The following is a 25,400-nucleotide window of genomic DNA, read 5'->3' on the forward strand; positions in this document are numbered from 1 at the left end:
TCCTCAGCCTCCAGAATACTAGGATTACAGGTGTGAGCCACCGCTCCCGGCTCCATACTGTTTTTCATAATAGCTACATACCAATTTACATCTCCACCAACAATATATAGGGGTTGGTTCCCTTTTCCTCACATCCTTTCCAGCCCTTATCTTTCATCTTTTTTTGAAGACAGAGTCTCACTATGTCACCCTCAGTAGAGTGTTATGGCGTCACAGCTCACAGCAAACTCAGACTCTTGGGCTTAAGTGATTCTCTTGCTTCAGCCTCCCAAGTAGCTGGGACTACAGGCGCCCACCACAATGCCCAGCTATTTTTGTTGTTGTTGGTTATGGTTGTTTGGCAGGCCCGGGCTGAGTTTGAACCCGCTACCCTCAGGTATGTATGTGGCTGGCACTATAACCACTGTTCTACAAACGCCATCCCGTGTTTCCTCTTTTTTTTTGCAGTTTCTAGCAGGGGCTGGGTTTGAACCCACCACCTCTGGTATATGGGGCCGGCACCTTACCCCTTTGAACACAGGTGCCGCCCCTTTCCTCTTTTTGATATAGTTATTCCATTAGATGTGAAGTGATATCTCATTGTGGTTTCATTTGCATTTCCCTGTGGTTTAGGGATATTGAGCATTTTTTCATATACCTTTTGGCCATTTCTTTTTTTTGTTTTGTTTTGTTTTTTTTGTTTTTGGCCGGGGCTAGGTTTGAACCTGCCACCTCTGGCATATGGGACCGGCACCCTACTCCTTGAGCCACAGGTGCCGCCCATCTTTTGGCCATTTCTGTGTTTTCTTATGAGAAATAATATATTTAGGACCTTTACCCATCTAGTAATCAGGTTGTTTTCTTTCTTTTTAGACAGAGTCATTTTGTCACCCTCAGCAGAGTGCTATGGCATCATAGCTCACAGCAACCTAAAACTCTTCAGGTCAAGCCATCCTCTTGCTTCAGCCTCTCAACTACCCAGCCTCCCTGGGTAATTGTGGCTACAGGCGCCCACCAGAACACCCAGCTATTTTTAGAGATGAGATCTCACTCTTTCTCAGGCTGGTCTTGAACCTGTGAGGTCAGGCAGTCAATCCACCTCAGCCTCTCAAGTGCTGGGATTACAGGCGTGAGCCACCATGCCCAGCTGCAGAAGCTTTTTAGTTTGGTATAAATACATGTATTTTTTGTTAGATAGTGCCAAATTTTTCTCTATGGGTTAGTTATACCATTTTTCTCTTCACCAATCTGACTGAGATGTTATCTCAGTGTAGTTTTAAATTTTCATTTTTATCATTAAGAATGAAGTTGATGGGCAGCGCCTGTGGCTCAAGGATTAGGGCACCGGTCCCATATGCCAGAGGTGGCGGGTTCAAACCCAGCCCCAGCCAAAAACCACAAAAAAAAAAAAAAAAAAAAAAGAATGAAGTTGAGGCTAGGCATGGTGGCTCACACTTGTAATCCTAGCATTCAGGGAGGCTGAGGTGGATGGATCACCTGAGTTTGACATCAACTCAAGCCAGAGCGAGACCTCTTCTTTAGAAAAACTGACTGGGCATTGTGGCAGGCACCAGCAGTCCCAGCTACTTGGGAGGTGGAGGCAAGAGGATCTCTGAGTCCAAGAGTTTGAGGTTGCTGTGAGCTATGGTGTAACAGCACTCCACACAGGGGATAAAGTGAGACTGTCTCAAAAACAAAAGTGAGGTGGTTTAAGGGACTATATTTATATATACACACACATTTTTTTGTGTGTGTGAATTATCTCTTAATGGCTTTTGCCTATTCTATAGTTGTTTTTTCTCAGTTTTAAAACATTCTTTTTAGCTTTGTAGTATCTGTTGCAGATGTTTTCTCTAATTTGCTATTTGTCTTTTGCTCATTTTGTTTTTGGCCATGCAAAAATTTGTTTTTATTTAGTTTATGATTTGCAATCTTTTATTGCATTTAGAGCTTAAGTCATAATTAGAAAGCACCCTCCCAGGTTATAGAGGAGTTCATGCAGAAGTATTTTGTAAAACCTTTGTTTATTGGTTTGTTTAACCCTTGAATTAAATAACCAGTTAATTAATTTGATGGGATGACTGGAGAGTCAGAATAATAATAGATAACACTCAGTAAACCTACTGAAAGATGATCAGAAATCAAGCTTTTGTTAATTATGGTTTTTTGTGTTTTTTTTTTTTGAGACAAAGTCTCAAGCTATCATACTGGGTAGAATGCTGTGGTGTCATAGCTTACAGCAACCTCCAACTCTTGGGCTCAAAGTGATCCTCTTGCCTCAGTTTTTTTTTTTTTTTAGTAGAGACAAGGTCTCTCTTTTGCTCAGGCTGGTCTTGAACTCCTGAGCTCAAGCAATCCACTGGCCTCTTCCTCCTAGAGTGCTAGGATTACAGGAGTGATCCACCACTCCCAGCCTCTAATGATGGTAAATTGTCATGGTAGGGATTAGGTAGATGTTTTTGTCCCTTGATTTAATGATCATTATTAATAGCAAAATTATATTTTAAAGCGCATGCCTTACTCAGGAGGCTGAGGCAAGAGAATTGCCTAAGCCCAAGAGCTGGAGGTTGCTGTGAGCTGTTTGTTATGCCACGCAGTCTGCCGAGGGCGACAAAATGAGACTCTGTCTCTAAAAAAAAAAGTGCATGCCTGCCTGTTGGTGATGGTTGGAGTTTTGACATTCCTGAAGCACAGGAGTTTGAGTTAGTGACTTGGCCACAGAGTTTTCATTGATAATGACACAGTTCCAATTTCACGTCTTCTGCATAGTGAAGATATGCATGTGAACGCCTATGTGTCTAGCTCACATGTGGCTTTTCTTCAGCTGCTTGATTTTGCTGCATTAACAATGCATGCTTTGGCAATTAAATTAAAAAACAGTGCTTTTCCAGAAGGTAGAATGGCAGTAGCAAACCTGAAAGCCAGTTTGAATGAGGCCAAAGTGGATGTGACTCAGCTTATGTGGAGAGCATTCCTCATGGCTTAGCGTCTGTATCTCAAGTGGCTAAGGCGCCAGCCACATACACTAGAGCTGGTGGGTTCGAATCCAGCCTGGGCCTGCCAAACAACGACAACCAAAAAATAGCTGGGCATTGTGGCAGGTGCCTGTAGTCCCAGCTACTTGGGAGGCTGAGGCAAGAAAATCAGTCTCTGAAGCATAGGAGTTGGAGGTTGCTGTGACCTGTAATGCCACTGTAATGCCAGTACACTCTACCCAGGGTGACAGCTTGAGGCTCTGTCTCAAAAATAAAAAAAGCATTCCTCAGACCCTCACGCAGCTTCTGTTACTTTTACTAAATATTTTCAATTTGAGTATCACAGCTAACAGCATATTTAAAGAAGAAAGAAGGGACTGCTATAAGAAGTAAACACATCAATCTAGCCAAAAATAACAGCAGACAGGCTCCTCGCCTGTGGCTCAAGCGGCTAAGACGCCAGCCACATACACCTCACATACACCTGAGCTGGTGGGTTCGAATCCAGCCAGGGCCCGTCAAACAACAATAACGGCTGCACCAAAATAATAGCCGGGCGTTGTGGCGGGTGCCTGTAGTCCCAGCTACTTGGGAGGTGGAGGCAGGAGAATCTCTTGAGCCCAGGAGTTGGAGGTCGTTGTGAGCTGTGATGCTACAACATTCTACCCAGGGCAACAGCTTGAGGCTCTGTCTAAAAAAAAAGAAAAAGAAAAAGAAAAAAACAGACAAAAATAACAGCCGATAGCCTCAAAGGCAAAAGAACAAAAGGAAAAACTGCAAGAGACAAATGGAAAAATTAAAAAGCAAGAACTTGAATCAAGGTAGAATATAGCTAATGATAGAGGGCAGGTGCAGTGGTTCACCATTATAATCCTAGCACTTGGAAGGCTGAGGAGGGTGGATTGCTGGAACTTAGGAGTTTGAGACCAGCCTGATCAAGAATGAGACCCTGTCTCTATTAAAAATAGAAAAACTAGCTGGGTGTTGTGGCTGGTGCCTGTAGTCACAGGTGCACCTGTTGTCCCACCTACTTGGGAGGCTGAGGCAAGATCGGCGGTCTAGGAGTTTGAGGTTGCTGTGAGCTATGATGATGCCATGGCACTCTACCCAGGTGACAAAGTGGGACTGTCTCAAAAAAATAAATAAATAGATAGATAGATAGATAGTAAACAACCACATCTCAGTGGCTGTAGGGGAGGAGCACTATGATAACATAGTCCAAATACTAGAAGTTTGTTATGGAAATCTTGGTCATTAGAAGACTCAATTACAATTCAAATAAATTGTATCATGTGCTTTTAGAAATATTTTTGTGGAAATTATAAAAACATTTTATATGTAAAGAGGGGTTGGGTGGCGCCTGTGGCTCAGTCGGTAAGGCGCCGGCCCCATATACCAAGGGTGGCGGGTTCAAACCCGGCCCCAGCTGAACTGCAACCAAAAAAAAAAAAATAGCTGGGCGTTGTGGCGGGCGCCTGTACTCCCGGCTACTCGGGAGGCTGAGGCAAGAGAATTGCTTAAGCCCAGGAGTTGGAGGTTGCTGTGAGCTGTGTGATGCCACGGCACTCTACCGAGGGCCATAAAGTGAGACTCTGTCTCTACAAAAAAAAAAAAAAAAAAAGAAGGGTTGTTTTCTTGCAGTAGTACTACTAGCAAACATTCAGCCGTGTAATTTACATGTGGAATTTTATTTTATTCTCCCAGCAACCACCTGAAGCTAATAAATAGCAGTAAACCTGAGATACCATTTCTCTAATCTGAAACCCCAAATAAATAATCATTGTGCCTTTCTAGATCTGAATTCTATAAACACATTGTGCTTTCTGGAGGGTCTACTATGTACCCTGGCCTGCCATCGAGGTTGGAACGAGAACTAAAACAGCTCTACTTAGAACGAGTTTTAAAGGGAGATGTGGAAAAACTTTCTGTAAGTATTAACAATACCACTATTGGCGGCGCCTATGGCTCAAAGGAGTAGGGCACCAGCCCCATATGCTGGAGGTGGCGGGTTCAAACTCAAACCTGCCAAAAGCTGCAAAAACAACAACAATACCACTATTAACAGTCTTAAAACCCTAAAGTAGCTTTGAATCTTGACAACCACCAGAGGGAGCAAGAAGTCTTCTTAAACAAATTCCTACTGCAATCAAGTGCAGCCTGGAAGAGACGGGTTAAAATAAATGGTTTAGGGTAGCACCTGTGGCTCAGTGAGTAGGGCGCCAGCCCCATATACCAAGGGTGGCAGGTTCAAACCCGGCCATGGCCAAACTGCAACAACAACAACAACAACAAAAAATAGCCAGGTGTTGTGGTACGGGCACCTGTAATCTCAGCTACTCGGGAGGCTGAGGCAAGAGAATTGCCTAAGCCCAAGAGCTGGAGGTTGGTGTGAGCTGTGATGTAACGGCACTGTACAGAGGACAGCAAAGTGAGACTCTGTCTCTAAATAAATAAATAAATAAATGGTTTAAGGTAAGTTCTGACCCAGAAGGGTGGTACTATATTCAATAGATGGAGACAGCTAGGTCAAGGCCAAACGTTCTGGTTCATCTTTACTGACCAGCGCAGAATCATAGGTGTCTCTAAGTATGTGGAAAAAATCTGCTATTCTCTGTGGAGAAATAAACATCCTACTTGATTTTTTTGTTGTTATTTTTTGTGGAGTGTTTGGGTAATTTTTGGATGTGTAATCAGCCTTCAGCACTACTCTTGGACTATCTCATATTTCTGATTTTAGGTTATTTCCTGGCTGTTTGTTGCATGTGTTTTATTTCCCCAATCAGATTGTAAAAACCTCATGTCTTCAGTAATTTTGCATTCCAGTGATTGTCATAGCTCTTGAAATCAACTTTAATTGATAGTTATTGATAAGTATAGCAGAAAGAAACTTTTAAACTAGTATGTAATAGTTGAAGTTTCTTTGACATGGGCTTTTTTTTCTCCCCCAAATTCTGGTCCATGTGAAGTACACTATACTCAAGCAAGAATCATGCAATCCTGGGTATGTCTCACTGACTTTGATCCATTTTTAGATAATGAGATTACATACTACAGAGTACAGTGTGTTTTGGTGACACTAATGTGACATTTTTCTTATATGACTTAAATTATTGAAATTGAGTATAGGCTCATATACATTAAACAAATTAAAGGCTGGAAAGAAGCCATACAGTCTAAGTACTTCATTTTTCTGATTTTATTGAGTTATACATATAATTTTAAATAAATCACTATCTTTTATTCAGCAAATAATTTTTTGAACTTTTGGGTGACACACTTCTAGTTACTGAGGACAAAACAGTGGTGGAGTCTAAATAATGTATCTGTGGTAGTTAAGTGCTGTGAAGAAAAGTAAAGAGCTAGAAAGTAGTGGTTGGGGAAGGCATGTGCTCCATAAACTGTGGTCAAGGAAGGACTACAGTGAGGTGACTTTTGATCAGAGATATGAATCAACTGAGGGAGAGAGCTGTGTGGCTATTTAAACCCCCGGCTATGTGGGGGAAGAAACACAGGCAGCCACAGTGCAAAAGCCCCAAGTTGATGGGTGTGTTCCAGCGTGTGGAGAGAGCAAGGGAACGGATGGGAGGTAAGGCCAGAAGGTAGCAGCAGCTCTTGTTTAACCATGGTAAAGGGTTTGGCTTTACTCCTAGTGAGATGGAAGATCTTGGGAGGGTTTTGAGCAGAGAATGATGGGATTTGACATATGTTTTTAAAGGGTCGTTAAGTCTGGCATGGTGATTAGGTTCTTGGAGGAAGGGAACAAAGGTGGAAATAGACCTGTTAGGAGGCTATGAGAGGAAGGAACAGGTTGTAGAGATTTAAAATTGAGAAAGATGTTGAAGTGGTTGTTTTGGAGGAGAATGGAAAAAAGAGAAATACAGTAGCCTTGCCAAGCAGCACTAAGGGATTATTTGAGGTTAAAGATACATTTAAAGCAGGATGTTGATTTCTTTTCTGTCTTGTTCAGAGGCTTGAGAGCTGGTACAAAGAGAGTAGAGAGTTAATAACTTATTTTGCCAAATGAGTATGAGAGGCAGAGAAGTATAGAGTCACTAAGAATGATATCAGGATGTGATGGAGAAAACATGTGCGTGGGTGTGAAGAGAAGCAACCTGGAGATCTATAGATGTCTGCCGGGATCTGTAAATGACTTCAGCAAAGAGGAGTGGTAGGTGGAATAGTCTCATAGAGTGAGTTTCAGAGGGGCTGCAGAGTGTTAGGGAAGAGGAATATAAAAGCAGCATTGAAGAGCAAGTACTCTCTTAACTAAACGTCCAGGGTTAGGAAGGTAGTGTGAGAGAGAACCAGCCACCAGTGGAGAAATATACCAGGGAAGCAGCATCTTCAGGGGCTAGCTAAGTTTGCCTTAGAGCAGGGGTGGACAAGCTACAGCCTTTGTTCCAAAACGGGCTGGTTTTATAAATAACATTTTATTATAGCAGCCAGGCCCATCTGTTTACATGGTGTTGCCTATTGTCATATATTGTCTGTGTTGCTGCCTTCTAGCTATCTGCATGTAGGGTTGGGCAGTTGCCAGAGAGACCCACAAAGCCTCAAGTATTTACTTTCTAGCCCTTTACAGAAAAGTTTGTGGAGCCTTACCTAAGAATGAAAAAGTAACTAGAACAATTAAAACAGTAGGTTAGTCTCAGAATTGATTGATAAGTAAAATGACGGGTTTTTTTGCTATAGATTATCAGAATCTTGTCGTTATTTATGTGACATAGACATAATTTAGACTCAGTCTTTTTTGCAGGATGTGTGACACTGTAGATAAAAACTGCTATGTCATTTGAAGGTTTTTCTTTCAGATACTGCCCTCTCATAAATTATTGTTTGTGCCCTTTCTAGCAATTAATAAATAATAGCTATAGGGTATAAAGCTTTTCCCAGTTGTCTTTAATTTTGGTTACTGTGTTTGGTTTTTCCAACATCCCCATGATTTGTCTTGACCATATTTGGCCTTGTTTATTTTGAGAACATTTGATTTGAATTTGAGACCATAGAAAGTGAGCTTTGCTTAGAAGAAACAACTTAAATTTTGCTCTATTACATTGAGTCATAATCATAGCTAGACCTTTGAGAAATTACACAAGTCTTTTTATCCAGACTTCATTTGACAGTTGAGTGACTTGCCATGTGGTCATCTGCTAGCTGATGAGAAAACCTGCAGTGATGATGCCTCCGATGCTTGGGCTCTGAGTAGGATGTGCGTCTTGTCAGTCTTGTAATTATCTGTCAAATCGGGACGCTTGAGAGTGAATAGGGGTGCTATTAATGATGGGACAACAGTTGTAAATCAGGACTGTTCCAAACTCACTAGGATGGATATGTGGTCTCCTAACGTGAGCTTTGGGCAATTTATGAAATGGCTGTATACCTCAGCTACCAAATCCTGATGTCTTACTTATATCACAGGACTGTTGTGAGATTCAGTGAGAAAATACATGAAAAAATCATTTTCGTAAAGCATAAAGTGCTATGCACATGTGACAGTTTATTATCCTGTCTTTCTCCTTTAGAAATTTAAGATCCGCATTGAAGACCCACCCCGCAGAAAGCACATGGTATTTCTGGGTGGTGCAGTTCTGGCAGATATCATGAAGGACAAAGACAACTTCTGGATGACCCGGCAGGAGTACCAAGAGAAGGGTGTCCGTGTGCTGGAGAAACTTGGTGTGACTGTTCGATAGACTGCAAAGCTTATCCCCATCCTGCCCCTAACACTTTCTTCTTTCCTTTATTGCCAATCTTTGAACTCATTCAACTCCAGGACATGGAAGCGTCCTCTCTGTGCCCTTTGACTGGAAAGGTCAAGTTTTATTCTGGTGTCTTGGCGAAGCTTTGTTAAATTTTTGTTAATGTGGGTAAATCTGACTGTTTAATTCAACCATTTGCCTACAAAAACAAAGAGGGCAAAGGGCCCCTCCTCTGCTTTGTTTCTTCTAAGTAATCATTTAGATCATTCCTGTAGGCTTCCTCTTTTCACTTTACTGCTCTAAGGCTGCTAGTTTTAGTCTTTAGCACACTAGGTGGTATGCCTTTATTAGCATAAAAAACTTTAACAGGAGCTTTTACATATTATTGGGGTGGGGGTGGTTAGGGATGGGTGGGCAGCCTCTGACCTCTTTAGGGCATTTCCTCTGTAGTTTGGGCGCTTTCAGCAGTTACTGCTGCAGCTTTAAGTACCTTAAAGCTTCTCCTGTTAACATCTTAGGGAAACGTTAGGGTCAGAACTAACGTGTTTGGGGTGGGTTTTTGCGTGGGGAGGGGAAATGGGTGGTCTTTTGATTTTGATTTTTGAGATTTTCTCTTCTGGGTACCCAAGATAAACTTAATTTACAATACTTTGATTTGGCAAGTTTTCTTCTACTTTTGGTCTGCCTGGAAGTGTTTCCATATGGTGTAAAAGGCAAGTGTAGTATTCCATTACCATGTGGCTTTGGGATTTTTAAAAATCAAATATGTTGGCTGGGACTAGACTCCCTAGAATCTCAATGGAAAAGTAACGTTCAAATGTTTTTGGTAACTCAAATTACAGTTTTAAAAGTGCTTAAGACTGGTGTTTTCTAAATGCTTCTATTTATTCCAGAATGATTAAGGTAATGGGGGGCCAAGTACCATTCTTATAGATTATTCTTTTATATAGTTGAACAGTGTTTATTTAATAAAACAAGCAGGTACTTATAAATAATTACTGTAGTAGGTTATTCTAATTGTGGGGTTAAAAATTACATTGGAATATGGGACTTGTTGCCAGTTGGGTAACTTCATTAGGTTTTCTTTTGTTTTGATTTGAAACTTGGAAACGGAGTAAAATTTGACTATTTAAAATGTCCCCCCCAAATCAAGATTAAATTAGTGTTTGTACCAAAAACTAATCATAAATGTTAATTCTCAGCCATCTTTTATGCTCGAGTAGAGTAGTTTATATTTTGTAAATGTGAGCAGACTTTTCTGCCTGTGTCAGAAAATCCTATAACTCAAAGCCATGAGAAATTGTATCACACTAAGTACAAAATATAAGTTCTAGAAAAAAGTTTCCCTTCATTTCAAAACATTTTTTACTAAAATAATGGCTTTGAAAGAAGTGGCTTAATTTGGAGAGTGACAAAATCAAGGAATTATTGACTTAAGTCTCTCTGAGAAAATATAATTCATTTATGTGAAATAAGTAACAAAAAGTTGGTTTTAGTTATGCAGCTTCTGTTAATATTGAGAATTTTTTTGTCTTTCTTACCTCAGTTTCAACAAATAAGTTTGCCTGCATGCTGGACATGCTTCAGTACACAAGAATAGCCAGTGAATAACGTCTACTAGCTTTTGGGAACGTGGATCTCAGAGTCACTCTAGATTCCTCAAGTTCCTAAATCAAGTTCTTTAAATACCCCCAGCCTTCTGAGTACTGGGCTTGTTAAAGAAACACACATGGAGGACTAGCACCTACTGGGTGTTCAGTTTGGGGAAATAGATTGACTCTCGACCTTTGGTCATGATTTTAACATATGTGGAAAACAACAAAGAATTGGATGGACTCTTTTGTAAAACAGTGAAAGCATATATCATTTGTCCCTTGAGTGTAGAATTGTTTTATTTTGTAATTCTGTTAGCAAACATGACAGTTAAAATGGTATATTAATATATAATTTAGAAGCTCCATTTTATAATTTTCCTATTCCATGGTAAAATAATGCACTTAGTAATTTGGGAGTTGGGTGGAGTATTATGTTTAATTAGAGTCATTGTCAGGAAAGAATCCCTTGTAAATTAAAAAAAATTCTGTTTTAAAAAATCTGATTTTTAACTCTTAAAACCATTGTCAAATTACCAATAATTAAAATTCTTTTATTTTTAAATCAGAATTGCTAGTTCCTTGACTTTTGAGAAAGGTTTGTTAGAAATAGGACCTACATTTAAACTTTTTTCTTTAATACATGGTATTGGATATTAACTTTTACACTGTTCTGAGCACTATTAATATTTGCAATGTATTTTGAGAGATCGTTGAAATGGTAATTATTCTAAATTTACCATGAATAGACTTCTTTTGGATTCAGAAAATAAAAATCAGATTTTTCAAAGTAATCTTGTCTTTCTTTTTCTTAAAAGTTTTTGTATTTAGTTTCATTTTCTTATTCATATTTTTGATAATGCAAGATGGATTGACAACTTTATGCTACTTGTTAGGTCAGGTTCACCTAACTAGAGTTCGGTAATTGACAATGGAACTCAACGTTTCTGGTATACTTCTAAATACATTGTTAAAAAAAATAGAAATAGTGGCTCTTGTAATTCTAGCATTCTGGAAGACTGAGGCAGAATGACCAATCAGAAGTTCAAGGCCAGCTTGAGCAAGAGTTAAGACTTTTGTCTCTATCAAAAAAATAGAAAAAACTTAGCTGGGCATGGTGGCACATATGCCTATAGTCCCAACTAGTTGGGAGTCTGAGGCAGGAAGATTGCTTGAGCCCAGAAGTTTGAGGTTGCAGTGAGCTGTAATGACAGAGAAGGACTTTTAAAAGAAAAAACAAAACAAAAGTAAATTACAGCTACATTAGAGATTTTTTTTTTTCCAAAAGACTTGTTTCTGAAAAAATTTGAAGTTGGACTTCACAAAATTAGGAATGATAGAATTACATGAGTAACATGCGTGGCTCTTTTCAAGGCCATTTTAACTCATCTGTAGACTTTTAGGCATATTACTACTTTTTGTGACAGAGCCTCAAGCTGTCGCCCTGGATAGAGTGCTGTGGCATTGCAGCTCACAGCAACCTCCAACTCCTGGGCTCAAGTGATTCTCCTGCCTCCGCCTCCCAAGTAGCTGGGACTACAGGTGCCCTCCACAACACCCAGCTATTTTTTTTTGGTTGCAGCCGTCATTGTTTGGCGGACCCGGGTTGGATTCGAACCCGCCATCTCAGGTGTATGTGGCTGACGCCTTAGCCGCTTGAGCCACAGGCACTGAGCCTAAACATATTACTTTTAACAAAATAACTAAAGAGATATGAAAGTACATTTAATTGACCTCTTTATAGTATCTTTTGAGAACAAGGGCTGGGGAGTAGAAAAGAGTATTTTTGCCTTTCCTTCTTCATGAACGTGTATACTGGAACCTCATCGTCCCCTTCATGGCCAGAGTCCCTCAGGAGATCTTAAGGGTTGCCACTGGTGTCTTTCATCTAGTCTCTTCTGAGTTGTCAGGAGAATGTGCTGACAGCTATCTCCATGTGTGGAGGAAGAAAATGCCCAGCATTGCACAGGGCATTGCATGGTGTCCTTGGTGGAATGAAGGTCTCAGTGCTCTTCCTTTTTTCCCTCTACCTGCAAATATGGATGTCTGTGCTGTTGAGTGAGTTTATTAAATATATTAATTTTAGGGTGGCACCTGTGGCTCACAGGGGTAGGGTGCCGGCCCCATATGCTGTGGCAGGTTCAAACAGCCCCGGCCAAAATAAATATATTTTAGAACCATCAAAGAAGTATCCCAGAATCTATTTACTTTAGTCTGATACTTAACATGCTATCTAACCTGGAGCTAATTGACTACTCACAGTACAGTGATTTGGAGGATTGCTGTTTTTCTTCTAACTCAAATTCCTTGGCCTCTTCAAATACTGAAAATGCTACATCAAAGGTAAGTTGGAGGAAGTGAGAGGTAAGATGTGGGAAAGCAAGTTGGTTGTATGTGAATTACCTTGCTAAGGGCTACAATTAGTGACCTTAACCACTACATGCAAGTAACTTCAGTCATAGCATAGAAACAAATCAGGGGAGATGAAAACAACGCAGCTAATACATAATGGTGAAAACGATTGACAATTAAACTTAACATTTTAAAAGCATCCTAAAGAATCTCTGCATTGTTTAAATAACATACTATTAGGAAGAAAGAAGCTGGCTTGCTGCCTGTAGCTCAGTGAGTAGCGTGCCAGCCACATACACCAAAGGTGGCAGGTTCAAGCCTTGCCCAGGCCAGCTAAACAACACTGACAACTGCAACCAAAAAATAGCCGGGCTTTATGGCAGTCGCCTGTAGTCCCAGCTACTCAGGCTGAGGCAAGAGAATCACTTGAGCCCAAAAGTTTGAGGTTGCTGTGAGGTGTGATGCCACAGCCCTCTACTGAGGGCAACATGGCAGGACTCTGTCTCAAAGAAAAAGGAAGGAAGGAAGAAACTATTGCACCATACTTTGATTTGAATATCTGAGTTGGGGAAATTCAAATGATTTTTGTCTTACTTTTAGAAGAAGGGGAGTTTCTGTCTCTTTCATATCTGTTCCCTGTACTGCCACCCACAGTAGAGGGAACTGGGAAGAAAGAAAGACTGGGAAAGACTTTGCATATAATTTTCCATGAAATACTTGAAGTAAGAAAAAGATAATTAGAGAATATATATATATATCTATATATATATATATATATATATTTTTTTTTTTTTTCAGTTTTTGGCCAGAGCCGGGTTTAAACCCGCCACCTCCGGCATATGGGACCGGCACCCTACTCCTTTGAGCCACAGGTGCCGCCCCAAATAGAGAATATTTTAAATACAGTTTCGTGGATCAATTGAAAGGTTTCGGTTTAGGTAGTGTAGAAACCAATCACAGAGGTAATAATAAAGTATGGCTTTCGGGTGGCTCCTGTGGCTCAAGGAGTGGGGCGCCGGTCCCATATGCTGGAGGTGGTGGGTTCAAACCCAGCCCCGGCCAAAAAAAAAAAAACCACAAAATAAATAAATAAATAAAATATGGCTTTCAAGTGCAGGGTAGTTTCGAACATAAAGTTCAGCTTTTGCCTGATTAGTAAAAAGAAAACTCTAATGAGCTGCTTTGATATTCCTTGAACAGAGGTTTGGGAAAGAGGGCCCCCAACTCTCAAGAATTCTGCTCATAAAAGTAATTATATATATCTTTTTTGTTTGTTTTTGTTTTGTTTTTTGCAGTTTTGGGCTGGGACCGGGTTTGAACCGGCCAGTTCCAGTATATGGGGCTGGCACCCTACTCCTTTGAGCCACAGGCGCTGCCCTAGAAGTAATTATATATATATTTCTTTTTTTTTTTTTGAGACAGAGCCTCAAGCTGTTGCCCTGGGTAGAGTGCTGTGGCATCACAGCTCACAGCAACCTCCAACTCCTGGGCTCAAGCGAGTCTCCTGTCTCTGCCTCCCAAGCAGCTGGGACTACAGGTGCCCACCACAACGCCCAGCTATTTTTTGATTGCAGCCATCCTTGTTGTTGGGCAGGCCTGGGCTGGATTTGAACCCGCCAGCTCAGGTGTATGTGACTGGCACCTGTGGCTCAAGCAGCTAAGGCGGCAGCCCCATACACCTGAGCTGGCGGGTTCGAATCCAGCCGGGGCCCACCAAACAACAATGGCTGCAACCAAAAAATAGCCGGGCGTTGTGGTGGGCGCCTATAGTCCCAGCTACTTGGGAGGTGGAGGCAGGAGAATCTCTTGAGCCAGAAATTGGAGGTTGCTGTGAGCTGTGATGCCACGGCACTCTCCCCAGGGCAACCAACAGCTTGATGCTCTGTCTCAAAAAAAAAAAAGGGCGGCACCTGTGGCTCAGTCTGTAGGGCGCCGGCCCCATATGCCGAGGGTGGCGGGTTCAAACCCGGCCCCGGCCAAACTGCAACCAAAAAATAGCTGGGCGTTGTGGCGGGTGCCTGTAGTCCCAGCTACTCGGGAGGCTGAGGCAGGAGAATCGCTTAAGCCCAGGAGTTGGAGGTTGCTGTGAGCTGTGTGAGGCCACGGCACTCTACTGAGGGCCATAAAGTGAGACTCTGTCTCTACAAAAAAAAAAAAAAAAAAGGAAAGGCATTAATATCAAAGGTTTTAAGGAATTAGTTAAAGAAATTCTGAAGTTATGGTCTGCCACAATATTAATTTGTTCATTTTGTTAAATGAGTACTTGATGTTCTGTAGGGGCGTTAGGATTTATTTTTAGGCACACCTGAATTAAGCACAAGAAAATCCGAGGGGTCTGTATTCCTTTAGAAAACCAAATCTAAGGGTTTCAAGAATGAGTTATGTCAATTAACTACTCTTATTTTGTGCTGACTTAGTTTTTTGAGGGTTTTTTTGTTTGTTTGTTTTGAGACAGAGTCTTACTATGTCGCCCTCAGTAGAATGTTGTCACAGCTCACAGCAACCTCCAACTCCTGGGCTTAAGATTCTCTTGCCTCAGCCTCCCAAGTAGCTGGGACTATAGGCGCCTACCACATGCCTGGCTATTTTTTTGTTGTGATTGTTGTTTAGCAGGCCCGGGCCACATTGGAACCCACCTGCCTTGGTGTATGTGGCCTGTGCCCTAACCACTGAGCAACGGGCGCCAAACCAACTTAATATTTTTTTGTTTTTGTTTTTGAGGAATAACAAACTTTTTTTTTTCAACTTAGTATTTTAAAGAGTAAAAAAATTGGGCCTTAACCAAGGTTCAAATGTCAAAAGTAAATCAATAATACATAACTTGACCCCTTGATTTGAAGCCTTCAATCTACTTGCAGATGTGAGTTATTTCTTTGTAACTTAGATCTGTATTTGAAAGGTCCTAGCACTAGTTAACTTTGATGTAAGACCTACTGAAAAGGAGCAGCACCTAAATTTTGGAACCTAAAAACTATGATGACTACAATTCAAAGGATTTTAAGTCAAATGATTAATTAGGGAGACTGTTTTGCTTGCTTGTTTTGTTTTTGCTTAGCAGTTTATGGAATTCAAGCAGTTATGTTCAGAATTTGTTCCCTGCTTATATAACTTAGAAGTTTAAAGGGAGCTCTAAAGTGAAATCACGTTTTCATTTTTATGTGTTAAGTACCATCTAGAAAGTGATGTAGCTGGAGTATAATTACCTAGATTCTTTTAAAATGTAGAATTATTTCCCCCTCTAGTACCCTGTTTCCCCGAAAATAAGACAGTGTCTTATTTTAAGGTGTGCTCCCAAAGATGCACTAGGTCTTATTTTCAGGGGATGTCTTATCTTTCCTGTAAGTAGGTCTTATTATCAGAGGATGTCTTATTTTCGGGAAAACGGGGTATCTTTTTCTTTTCTTTTCTTTTCTTTTTTTGAGACAGACCCTGGGTAGAGTGCCGTGGCATCACAGCTCAATGCCCAGCTATTTTTTGGTTGCAGCCGTCGTCGTTTGGCAGCCCCGGCTTGATTCAAACCCGCCAGCTCAGGTGTATGTGGCTGGCTTGAGCCACTAGTGCCGAGCCTAATATCTTTTTCAATATGAGGTACCAGAATTGCCTTCAGTGTTTGTTAAAAATGCAAGCCTCTGAACCCCACTCTGGACCTAAGGAATCTGGGGCCTGAGGGTTTGCTTGTTTTCCAACTGTGTCCTAAAAGCTTACACTTTGGGCTCCGGTGTGAACCACTCCAGTCCCATACCTGCATGCCCTTTTTTCTTCCTCTTCCTCCGGAAAACTCAACTTTTAGCAGCTAGCTTCAGAAGTGAAATGGGAAAAAGCTCCAGAAAGCCAGAACCACTTAGAGATCAACTCCCAAAGCTGATCAGCAGTGTGCTGACCTCCATCCCTCCTCCCCCTCAAGGAATCTTCAGTTAAGTGGGTGATAAACACCCTTTACTCTAAATGCAATTTCTGGGAAGGTTAAAGCACCACCAGCCATTGACACGTCTGTGTGGATTAAAAGGAAGTCCAGTGACTCACATCATACCTAGGAAAGATTAGCAACTCTTCGTGATTTAAGTAAAGGGAAGGCCTGTAACTTTGGCCTAAGGAGTGTGTTGGAGAAAATTAGCAGACTTGAGGAAACTGTCGTCATCAGAGCAAGCTTACTTTTTAGGGGCCTGGGAAGATGAGAGTTGGGTGCTGGAAGTGGTAAAATAACCAGAGCAAATAACATTCCTTTTAGAGAGGCTTTCTCTTCCCTTCTGACACGCAGGGCTCACAAGTCCCTGGACTCAAGCTAGTACAGCTACAAGTCAGTCCCCTGATAGATGAAAAGGATCTGTAATCTGGCCAAGAAACACACCTGCCAGATGTAGCTTTACTTCTGGAGAGGATGTGTATGTTTTAAGTTCATGCAACTGACCGACAAACTTTTGGGTTTTTTTGTTTGTTTGTTTGTTTTTGGTTTTTGGCCAGGGCTAGGTTTGAACCTGCCACCTCCGGCATATGGGACCTGCGCCCTACTCCTTGAGCCACAGGCACCGCCCTGTTTGTTTGTTTGTTTTTTGGAGACAGAGTCTCAAGCTATTGCCCTGGGTAGAGTGCCACGGTGTCACAGCTTACAACAAACTCAAACTTTTTTTTTTGCTGGGACCAGGTTTGAATTTGCCACCCCTGGTATATGGCTGGCGCCCTACTCCTTGAGCCACAGGTGCCGCCCAACCTCAAATTCTTGGGCTCAAGCAATTCTCTTGCCTCAGCCTCCCAAGTGGCTGGGACTACAGGCACCCAGCTATTTTTTTGTTGCAGTTGTCATTGTTGTTTTCTCAGGCCCAGGCTGGGTTTGAACCCACCAGCCTCAGTATATGTGGCCAGGGCCCTACCCACTGAGGTACGGGTACCGCCTGACTTAAAACTTTTGGATGCAACTTGGAGATTGCATGTATATAGTGCCTTCAAGTCTTTTGACTAGTTTTAAAAGTGTAAATCCAGTTGGTTCCAAAATTTGGAAGTCTGTTGAATTATTTTAGTTGGTAGTTGCTACAGAAAAAAATTTTTCACCTACATTTGCTCTTTTATCTTTTAGGCAAGGATAAATTGAACCATAGACTTGAAAGGCTGGGGGTGGAGGACATATGCCATGACAGTATCTTACAGGTTGATTATCCCTAATCCAAATCTGAAATGCTCCAAAATCTGAAACTTTGAGTGTCGGCATGCATGATGTTCTCAGGAAATGCTCATTGAAGCATTTCAGATTTTGGAAATGTAAATATAAATGACCATATACCGTATGTAAATATGTATTTTACATATATATTAAGTAGGTGGTGCCTATGGGTCAAGGAGTAGGGTTCCAGCCCCACATGCTGGAGGTGGCAGGTTCAAACCTGGCCCTGGCCAAAAACTCCAAAAAAAAAAAAAAAAGATTAACTGGCTACTAGTAAGTGTATGAACAGGGTAGTTAGTTTTCAGTGCAGGAACCTTCTCTTAGGAGCAACTCAATGGAACTTCTAGGTGAGCCAAAAGTAAATTTTATCTCCTGAACCTAATTCTACAGTTCATACAAGTGAGCTCTAGAGTTGTGTCCAGAGGGAGAGTGTGAAGTTGGTGCTGGATACATTTTCCTGCTATTTGTTTACCTGCATTTCCCATTCCTAATGCTTTTGCCCTGAAATCATCATCCCTTAAATTTCCCATGTTATTCTAGAGCAGTGGTCTCCAACCTTTTTGGCACCAAGGACAATTTTCCATGGACTGGTGAGGGGAGGGGAGTTTCAGGATGATTTAAGTGCATTACATTTAGTGTGCACATTATTCTTATTACATTATATCAATAACATGTAATGAAATAATTATACAACTCACTATAATGCAGGATCAGTGGGAGCCCTGAGCTTGTTTTCCTACAACTTGATGATCCCATCTGGAGGCGATGGGAGACAGTGACACCTGAAATTGTTGCTGCTATAAAACCTGCCACCAGATGAAGCTTAATTGTCACTTGCCACTTACTGATAGGGTTTTGATATGGGTCTGCAAATAGTTGATTTGTGGTCTGTATAGTCAGAGCTCTCAGCCGTTCCCCAGCACTAGCATCATCATCTCAGCTCCACCTCAGATCATCAGACAATTGCTTCTCATAAGCAACGTGCAGCCTCTCTTCCTCACGTGTGCAGTTTACAGTAGGGTTCGAACTCCTAGGAGAACCTAGTGCTGCCCTGACCTGGCAGGAGGGCTCAGGTGGTGATGGAAGCGCTGGGGAGTGGTTGCTCACTAGCTGCTCACCTCCTGCTGTGCAGCCTGGTTCTTAAGGAGCCATCCACAGGACTGGTACCAGCCCTGGAGAGTAGCTCACAGTTCCAGAGCACACAACAAATATCATCCAGCCTTTTAAAGTGCCATCTATGATAGTACAGTTAGCTAAAATGCACATCAGATATTTAGAAGCCTCGTCGTTAGTTCTGAATGTTGACCTGAAATTTGTTTAAAAGTAGAAGTGTTTAGGGGTGGTGCCTGCAGCTCAGTGAGTAGGGCACTGCCCCCATATACTGAGGGTGGCGGGTTCAAACCCAGCCCCAGCCAAACTGCAACAAAAAATAGCCAGGCGTTGTGGCGGGCACCTGTAGTCCCAGCTACTCGGGAGGCTGAGGCAAGAAAATCGCTTAAGCCCAAGAGCTGGAGGTTGCTGTGAGCTGTGACGCCACCACACTCTACCGAGGACAACAAAATGAGGCTCTGTCTCTTAAAAAAAAAAGTATAAGTGTTTAACTTTTCAGTGACCAGTAGTCCACACATTAATTCTAGCAACTGCTACCAATGTATTTCTTATGACATCAAAACTGACAAGGTCCCCTGATATAGAGTGCAATTCATAATGTGTATTTTGAAGGTATTAGTGTTTATTATTTGTGTTTCTCAAACACAAGGTATAGGTGGTACTAGGAAAGTGGTCTCCTATTTTAAGCTACTATTTTTTGTTTTTTATTTTTTCAGACAAAGCCTCAAGCTATTGCCCTGGGTAGAGTACTGTGGCATCACAGCTCACAGCAACCTCCAACTCCTGAGTTTAAGCAATTCTCTTGCCTCGGCCTCCCAAGTAGCTGGGACTACAGGTGCCCGCCACAATGCCTGGACATTTTTTTTCTTTTATTTTTTGGTTGTAGTTGTCATTGTTGTTTGGCGGGCCCAGGCTGAATTTGAACCTGCCAGCTCTGGTGTATGTGGCTGGCGCCTTAGGCACTTGAGCTACAGGCACCGAGCTGCTACTATTCTTTTCTAAATAATGTGACTGTTTTTTTTTTTTTTTGCAGGGGCCAGGTTTAAACCCATCACCTCCAGTATAAGGGGCCGACGCCCTACTCCTTGAGCCACAGGCCCTGCCCAATAATGTGACTATTTTATTTTTAGAGATAGGGTCTCACTCTTTGCCCAGGCTGGAGCACAGTGGCCCAGTCATAGCTCACTATAATCTTGAACCCCTACATTCAAGCCTTCCTGCCTCAGTCTCCCAAGTAGCTAGGACTACCACATGCACCATATCCAGCTAATTTAAAAAGAAAAAAAGGCTCAGCGCCTATAGCTCAAGGGGCTAAGGTGCTAACCACATACACTGGAGCTGGCGGGTTTGAATCTGGCCTGGACCCGCCAAACAACAGCAACTATAACTAAAAAAAAATAGCCGGGCGTTGTAGTGGGCACCTGTAGTCCCACCTAGGAGGGACTGGGAGGCTGAGGCAAGAGGATCACTTAAGCCCAAGAGTTTGAAGTTCCTGTGAGCAATGACACCATGGCACTCTACCAGGGTGACAGCTTGAGACTCTGTCTCAAAAAAAAGAAAAAAAAATTTTTTAATTTTTAATTTTTTTGGTAGAGACAGGGGTCACATTTGTTGCTCAGGCTGGTCTCAACTCCTTACTCCAAGGGATCCTCCTGCTTTAGCCTCCCAAAGTGCTGGGATTATAGGCAAGAGCCACTGCACATAGCCAATATGACACTTTTATATGTTATTTCCTTAGTTTTGGTTAATCTTACCACTTTCAGAAAAGAGTTGAATGAAAATGATCTTTATCTTTTCCACTTCATACTTGTATTTCTTTTTTGTGCCTACACATTTTTTTTCTATTCATACCATTCAAAAAAAGCTAAGATGTGTGATGTGAGCCAACAAAAATCCTCTCTCAGGCGCTTTAAAAACAATAAGAAAGGCTTCCTTGAACACTCTAAATGAAAGTTTTCTTTGTTTTGTTGTATTTGTGGGGTTTTTTGAACAAATATGTGAAGAGAAAGATATATGCAATTGCAATTCCCATGTTTTAAGAGTCTAAAGAGGTTTGGATTTATGGCGCTCCTACCCTTCCTCCCTCCCATCAAACTATGGAGACTGGAAAACTTTTGAATATGTCCCAGGTTAGGGTACTAAAGAACACCTTAAATTTAGAAGGCACGATTTGCTGACTGGCAGACCAAGCCAAATGGCAGCTCACTCCATAGCTGATTTTATTCAGAAACTGGGACCAGAGGAGGGACTTTTACTACCAAATTTCAGTACAGTCATTACTTTCAAGAATGTATCCTGTTTTCTTCAGGCTCTGAGCTTGTCTGCTAAAATAATTAGCTGTGAGGCAGACAAGAAAAGAACTGCGTCTGCAGAAGGCAGGCAGGCAAGGTCAGGAGAAGAGGAGATGAAGCCTCACTTGACTCGCAGCTGCCCACCCTGCAGAGGGGCAGAGCTTGCCAAGAATATCTGCAGTGATTTATGGAGGAAAAATGAGGAAACCATTTACCCCAGATAACTTGGATTTGTGACAAGATTGGTGTAAACTATTTCCACTTACACTGAGAGAAGCCTGAGTCTCTGTGGTGTTCTAGCTCCCCTGCCTCCACCTCTTCCCTAGCATTTCCAGCAGCATTCAGGCCAGTGGTTCTCAAATTTTGTGGCGCCTGCAAATCTCTTGAGCTGATTACAATGCAGATCCCTGGCCCCACTTCCAGAAATTAAGGTGACACTTTTAGAAAGGATGTTTTGTACTTGGAAAAACATGAATCGGAAAACAGGGAATTTCATTTTGGGAGGCTGAGGCAGGTGGATCGCCTGAGCCCAGGAGTTCGAGACCAGCCTGAACATCAGCGAGACTCTACAGCGGGCTCTACTAAAACAATAGAAAAACCATCTGGGTGCCAGGGCGGGCACCTGTAGTCTCAGCTATTTGGGAGGCTGAGGCAAGAGGATCGCTTGAACCCAGGAGTTTGAGGTTGTTAAACTATGATGATGCCATGGCACCCAACCTTGGGATGACAAAGTGAGACTTTGTCTCAAGAAAAAAAAATGGAATTATTGTGATCATTAAGCTACAGACTAAATGATAAAAATCTTGGTATGTTTGTCCAAGTGTTTCACTTAATTGGCAGTTTTCTAAGAGCCTGGAGGCAAAGATTTTCCCGCCTAAAATTTAGCCACCAGGGACTCTCGAGACTCCGGTGCTTCTCTCTCCAGGGCTCCCACTGTGTGCCTTGAGAAAATCAACATCCTTTATTATTGTGCCTTAATTTTACTCACAAAGTGAAGTGCCATTGGGTTTACCTGTTTCAAAGGCCTTTGCTCCAAATCCCTTCTGGAAAAGGATCACACTTTCCTGCCTTGGTTACTGCCTTTTGGAGAACAAGAATGCATTTTAAATATTTATTGAACTTTTAAACCAGTTGTTCTCAACCTTCCTAATTGCCCCGTTGTTACAAATGGAAAAAAGAGGTAGCGACCCACAGGTTGAGAACCACTGTTTTAAACACTTTTTGTGGGCAGAGCCACCTGAGGTCCTAAGGCCCAACAATAGTTAATAAAGCTACATGGGGGGCTGGGCGGGGTGGCTCATGCCTGTAATCCCAGCACTCTGGGAAGCTGAGGGGTGGATTCCTGAACTCACTGGTTGGAGACCAGCCTGAGAAAGAGCGAGACACCCCCCTCTTCCCTAATCCCCTCTCCCCCGTGCCTCTAAAAATAGCCAGGCGTGTGGCTGGGGCCTGTAATCCCAGCTACTTGGGAGGCTGAGGCAAAGGAATAGCTTAAACCCAAGAGTTAGAGGTTACTGTGAGCTGTGACACCAGAGTACTCTACCGAGGGTGACAAAATAAAACTGTATCTCAAAAAAAAAAGTTACATAGGGAGCAATAACAAGTATGAGGACACAACAGCAAGCTGTCCCGGTCACCACTGATTCCGGGCCAGGCACTGTGCATTAAGCATTATACCGCCATTCTCATTGGATGCAAGAAGGAGTTATCTTCACTTCACAGATGGGAACAAAACTGAGACTAACAAAGTAAAGTAGGAAAAACAAAAGACCCAGAGCCAGGAAGTTGTAGAGCCAGAGTAGAACCAGGCATCTTTCTGGCTATACCCTGCCCCCCAACAGCCAGTGATGGCTCTGTGTGATGATTGTCCAAGTCCTGACCCCTCAATGCCTTCACCAGCTCAGAAGCCCCCGCCCTCACTCAGGGGCCTTGAGTCCAGCCCCTGTTTTCATGTGCCTTAATTTAACTCGGTAAGTCAAGGGCCCCAGCTTAGAGTGGTTGGCGTCCTAAGTGCCATTTGAAAAGCGCTTTGATATGAAGTGCCCCATCAGAGCCTGCACTTCTGTTTATAGCAACCCATTCCCATAAAGAAAACTAAGGGGAAGCTCTGGGAATGAACAAGTGAATGGACTGTTGACCATGGGCATTTTGGTCCAGAGGAACTTACCACACTTTTAGGATTCACCAAGTTTGAATTTGTTTTCTCCCTCAGTACTTAGTTTTTGCCTTGCAGGTGCTCACTCTGGTCCGAGGCCCCCGATTTAGATCAGAACTTGACAAATGAGTCAGTGGAGTTCGTAAACTCTCCACTTACAAGAGGAAGCCAAGAAATGGAAAGAATGACCGTTACGAAGGTGAGCAGTGGCCCCTGGAATCCAAATGGCCCTTGAGAAGAACACACTGGGAGGGAAGCATGTGAGTGGCTCCTAAGACCTTAGCACATGTTTGTGGAACACTCTTGAGAGTGGCCATCTTTGGTGAGGACGACATAAAGGGAGGCTGTCTGCAGAGGCTAAAACGTGCAAGAGGATGTTGCTTTCTGGGAGGCAGTAACTCTGCTTCCAGGCAGAGTAGCTGTGTGTTGCTTATAAGATGCAGCTAATTTCACTATCTGAATTCAAGGATGTTCCCCAGATCAACATGCTGTGAATAGCAATGTTGTTTAAGATGGCCATTGCTGCTTACATCCTCCTCTGGCCCGGAGCAGAGGGAGGAGCCTGGACCTGGTCTCCTGTGACTGCTGCAGAAGGACATGATTAGTGGTTGGCCCATCTCTAAACGCCCAGGGGAGCAAAGGGTAGGAAGGAAGGAAGGAAGTCGTGTAGGATAAAAGAAACCAAGCAAAACCAAAAAAAGCCCGCAAGAAAACACTTGAGATGTGCAAGAATCTGTAATTCACATACTCATGAGATAGTTGAGGGTTAGGGCCTGGAGTAAATGTTTTCACATGAAATGGGAATACCAAGAAAAATGCAACCAAAAGGTGGAGTGACTGGCTTGGTTTGAAAGAGGTCCTAGAAAGAGATTTCTCTTATGTTTCTGGATGTTTAGACACATCAAGGCCTGTACATAAATTGTTTAAAAATATATCTACCGGGAGGCTGTGATGCCATAGCACTCTATTGAGGGCGACAAAGTGAGACTCTGTCTCAAAAAAAAAAAGAAAAATAGCCGGGCACGGCACTCTACCAAGGGTGACAAAGTGAGGCACTGTCTCAATTAAAAAACAAATAAAAATAGAAAACTTAGCCAGGCATCATGTGAAAGGTTGCGGACCCAAGGATAAAATCATTCCAACACAAAAGGAAGACGGAGATCCAGTTCCTGCGATTAAAGTGGCTTTTATTCCACCTGGAGTGCAGGCTGGGGCAAGATTCCTGGCTAGGGAGAAAGCCACACATGGGCTATGACAGACAGGAATTTAAAGGGTTAGGGCAGCCAGGATTGGTGGCATTCCTATTTCCTGGGAGGGACATGAGTCTGACCCTGCCTGGGCAGGGCAAGTTTATTTGGGCAGGTATACCTGATTCTGTCATCATGGCAGATGCCTGTAGTCTGAGCTATTTGGGCAGCTGAGGCAAGAAGATCACTTGAGCCCAAGAATTTGAGGTTGCCATGAGCCATGGAACTCTACCTAGGGTGACAGTAAGATTCTGTCTCAAAAAAAAAAACAAAAAGTACAGAAGTAGGAGTGGTGGGGGCATTTAAATAGGCTGCTAAATTTTCTTAATATCAAGTGTGCCAAGGATTACTAAACCAAATGGTATGCCTTGATTGGAAGCGTTAGCCTTGTGCAGCTGTTCTGGTGAGGGGTTTGGGGGATGGCTTTTGTAGGAGCCAATTTTCTTGCAGGTATTGTTCATTTATATGTGTTAAATTATTTTGAAGATGATCTGTCAGGTTGAATGTGGCAATGAACAAAAAAGCCCCCAAAATAAAACAAAAATCAGTTCATGACAATGTTTTAGTTCGTACAAAATAAATACATTTGAAATTTCACACATATTAAATTGCATAGGAAACAAGCTTTTTTCCCTCATTGAATAACATTATTTTATCATATTAGATACAGTCATTTGACCATAAAACTTGCCTTCAGGGGCTCTATTGCTGGAAGATCTCAAGTTACATTTCCTAAGTCAAATGGTGATGGGATAAAGTAACTTTCCAAAATATTCTGTTTTTAAGTCAGAGAACTTGAAAGGGACTGGTGTACAGTTCCCTCTTTCCCTTTCTAAAGAAAGAAG

General features: G+C 42.2%; 1 protein-coding gene across 1 annotated transcript in view; it reads left to right on the forward strand.

Moving 5' to 3' along the window:
* ACTR2 (actin related protein 2) overlaps positions 1 to 11,039 on the forward strand; it is a 49,797-nt gene extending 38,758 nt beyond the window's left edge. The window contains exons 8-9 of the mRNA XM_053587775.1: positions 4,749 to 4,881; positions 8,477 to 11,039. Coding sequence (XP_053443750.1) covers positions 4,749 to 4,881; positions 8,477 to 8,647 — 304 coding nt within the window. The 3' untranslated portion in view covers positions 8,648 to 11,039. The remainder of the gene's footprint in view (positions 1 to 4,748; positions 4,882 to 8,476) is intronic.
* Positions 11,040 to 25,400: the final 14,361 nt, after the last annotated feature.

Source organism: Nycticebus coucang, chromosome 4 (genome assembly GCF_027406575.1).
Source record: "Nycticebus coucang isolate mNycCou1 chromosome 4, mNycCou1.pri, whole genome shotgun sequence".
NCBI lineage: Eukaryota > Metazoa > Chordata > Mammalia > Primates > Lorisidae > Nycticebus > Nycticebus coucang.